Source organism: Aspergillus niger (genome assembly GCF_000002855.4).
Source record: "Aspergillus niger supercontig An08".
NCBI classification, from domain to species: domain Eukaryota; kingdom Fungi; phylum Ascomycota; class Eurotiomycetes; order Eurotiales; family Aspergillaceae; genus Aspergillus; species Aspergillus niger.
This window is the reverse complement of record NT_166524.1, coordinates 1,834,066-1,836,580: the sequence shown is the minus strand read 5'-3', so window position 1 is coordinate 1,836,580 and position 2,515 is coordinate 1,834,066. Positions and strand designations below refer to the sequence as shown.

At 49.8% G+C, this 2,515-nt stretch overlaps 3 protein-coding genes across 3 annotated transcripts; 2 read left to right on the top strand and 1 right to left on the bottom strand.

The window, feature by feature from the left end:
• Positions 1-458, bottom strand: An08g07640 (hypothetical protein; the record flags this gene model as incomplete). The annotated part of the gene is made up of 2 exons (XM_059749191.1): positions 1-330; positions 383-458. Coding segments are annotated over 2 exons (406 nt in total), but the record flags the coding sequence as incomplete, so codon positions are not given.
• Positions 459-813: 355 nt separating this feature from the next.
• An08g07630 (uncharacterized protein) lies at positions 814-1,809 on the top strand (the record flags this gene model as incomplete). The annotated part of the gene is made up of 1 exon (XM_001392843.1): positions 814-1,809. One exon carries the CDS (start codon positions 814-816, stop codon positions 1,807-1,809), a length of 996 nt encoding a protein of 331 aa, XP_001392880.1.
• Positions 1,810-2,185: 376 nt separating this feature from the next.
• On the top strand, positions 2,186-2,498 carry An08g07620 (uncharacterized protein; the record flags this gene model as incomplete). Its single annotated transcript, XM_059749190.1, has 3 exons — positions 2,186-2,222; positions 2,309-2,331; positions 2,387-2,498. Coding segments are annotated over 3 exons (172 nt in total), but the record flags the coding sequence as incomplete, so codon positions are not given.
• Positions 2,499-2,515: the final 17 nt, after the last annotated feature.

Sequence of the window (2,515 nt, the reverse complement as noted above, 5' to 3'; positions counted from 1 at the left end):
GTTTGTTGGTGTATAGGGCGCGGAAGACGTTGTGGGTTATTAGGTGGAGGAGGTGGTCTGAGGATATATTTGGGGTGGAGGAGGTGGGTAGGGAGGGGGGTGAGGGTGATGAGGATGATGATGATGATGATGATGATGAAGTCAGGGAGGGTTCAGGGTCTGTTTGTGTTTGTGTTTGAGAGAGGTTCTGTGCTTGAGAAAGGGTGTGTGAGTGGTTATTGGTTGGTGAGGTTGATGATGATGGTGTCTCGTATTCTGAGACTCGCCAGCGGTGGACGCTGTATGGACGGGTGGTTTGGCCTTTGCCCTGCTCATTCTTGAGCCGGAGACCTAGATGATAATATTAGCTTGGTAGTCGGTGTTTGGCTTCTAAATGACTCACGACGTGCTCTCTGATTTACTCGGTTTTGGAGCTTCTTGCGCTGCCGTTTCTCGTCTGCGGGAGTAGATGACGGCATCGTTGAGTGAGATAGTGGAGAGATTTGTCAGCTGGTGAGGGATAATTAGTATCCAAGAAGCCTGTAGATAGTTCCGTATTTCCTATCTTCGATTATATCACGAACAGACTAGATCTAAAACGGCGAAAATGGTCAGCCATGAAGTCGCAGGAAGATGAAGCCAGGTGATGACCCCGTCGGACTAACCCGAATAGGCAATAATGTCAGCCATTACGTCTGCCTGATAATTGCAAGTTTCTCTTTCTATATCGTTGTCAATGTGCAGGAAAAGGTATAAATATGATGTTGTTTTCGCTCAAAATGAAGCATCATCATCAAGCATCAATTACACTCTCATCTTATATTCTCATCAAACATGTCTTACACTGCCGTTCACGCCAACCCCCGGGGCCCGGGTGATGCCCGACCCACAGCCCTCCAAATCGTCCAAGACAGCAACATGCAAAACCAACTCAAAGGCAAAGTCGCCGTCGTGACGGGCGTCTCCTCCGGCCTGGGGGTCGAGACTGTCCGCGCCCTCGCCGCCACCGGCGCAACGCTGTACCTAACAGCCCGCGACCTGAGCAAAGCGCGCACAGCCCTAGGCGACATCTTCCAGCCAGAAACCATGGAGCTGGTACCAATGGATCAAGCCTCTCTTTCCAGCGTGCGACAAGCTGCAGAGTTCATTTTGTCCAAGACAACCAAAGTGAACATCCTCATCGGCAACGCGGGGATCATGGCCGTGCCGGACCTCCAGCTCACAGAGGACGGGTACGAAGTGCAGTTCGCGACGAACCACCTCGCCCACTTCCTTCTGTTTAATTTGCTCAAGCCGGCCCTGTTAGCGGGAAGTAGTCCTGAGTTTCATTCAAGGGTGGTTCTGGTGTCGAGCTCAGGACATCGCGTGCATGGGATTAATGAGCCGGATAATTATCAATTCCAGAAGGGTGGGTATCATCCCTTGGTTGCGTATGGGCAGTCCAAGACGGCGAATATCTATATGGCAAGTGAGATTGAGCGGCGGTATGGAGGACAGGGGCTGCATGGGCTGAGCTTGCATCCTGGGATTATTGCCACCGGGTTGGGGAGGTATCTGTCCGAGGAACAGATTCAGGCGCTGTTGAGTGATGAGACGGTGGGTAGGGTTGCGAAGAGTACGGAGCAGGGTGCGGCCACTACATTGTGGGCTGCTGTGGGAAGAGAATGGGAGGGTAAGGGAGGGAAGTATCTGGCTGATTGTGCCCTTGCAGAGGATAAAGAGTATGATGGGCATGTTGGCAGGACGATCGTGAGTTATACATATTGGCCGGAGGGAGAGGAGCGGTTGTGGAGAGATTCGTTGGAGATGATGGGCTTACGGGAGGATTAGCTGCTTGCAGTAGTTGGGTGTAGTTGATTTTGGAGTAATCATGTTGCCATTCCAGTTGATGATAATTAATAGTTAGTATTTAATCAACCATTCCACTCTGTTTATTGTTTATCCTTGTGATCGACAATATCTATCTACTAGACAAGATAATCATCTGATAGTCTCCCGACAAGCAAGGAACGGCCCCCAAATGCAGTCAGCTCACCCTCGCTCTAATCCACTTAAACACACGCTAACCATCCTTCGACAATCAGGCTACAGCCTCATGTCAGCTTCAGCTCATGTATAAAGCTGCTCTGTCTCGTGCTATTAATTCCTCCTTCTACACATCCCAACTGAATCTGACACTGACACTCACACGACACCAAATCTCACCATGACAAACCTGAAGCCCATTACCGTCTGGCTCACCCGTATGTTCTAGTTCACCAACCTATACTTTACACTACTCCACTACACTACCCTTCTTTACTAACAATTGTTTTCTTATACTGTATAGCTTCCGGTCCCAACCCATGGAAGGTTAGTCCCCACCCACTCACCCACCACACGTATCCTTCACTAAACAACAAATCAGGTCATCGTCATCCTCGAAGAACTCAACATCCCCTACAAAATCAAATCCTTCGGATTCGAAGACGTCAAGAAACCCCCATTCATTAGCATTAATCCCAATGGCCGTGTACCGGGTACGTCCATCCCCTCA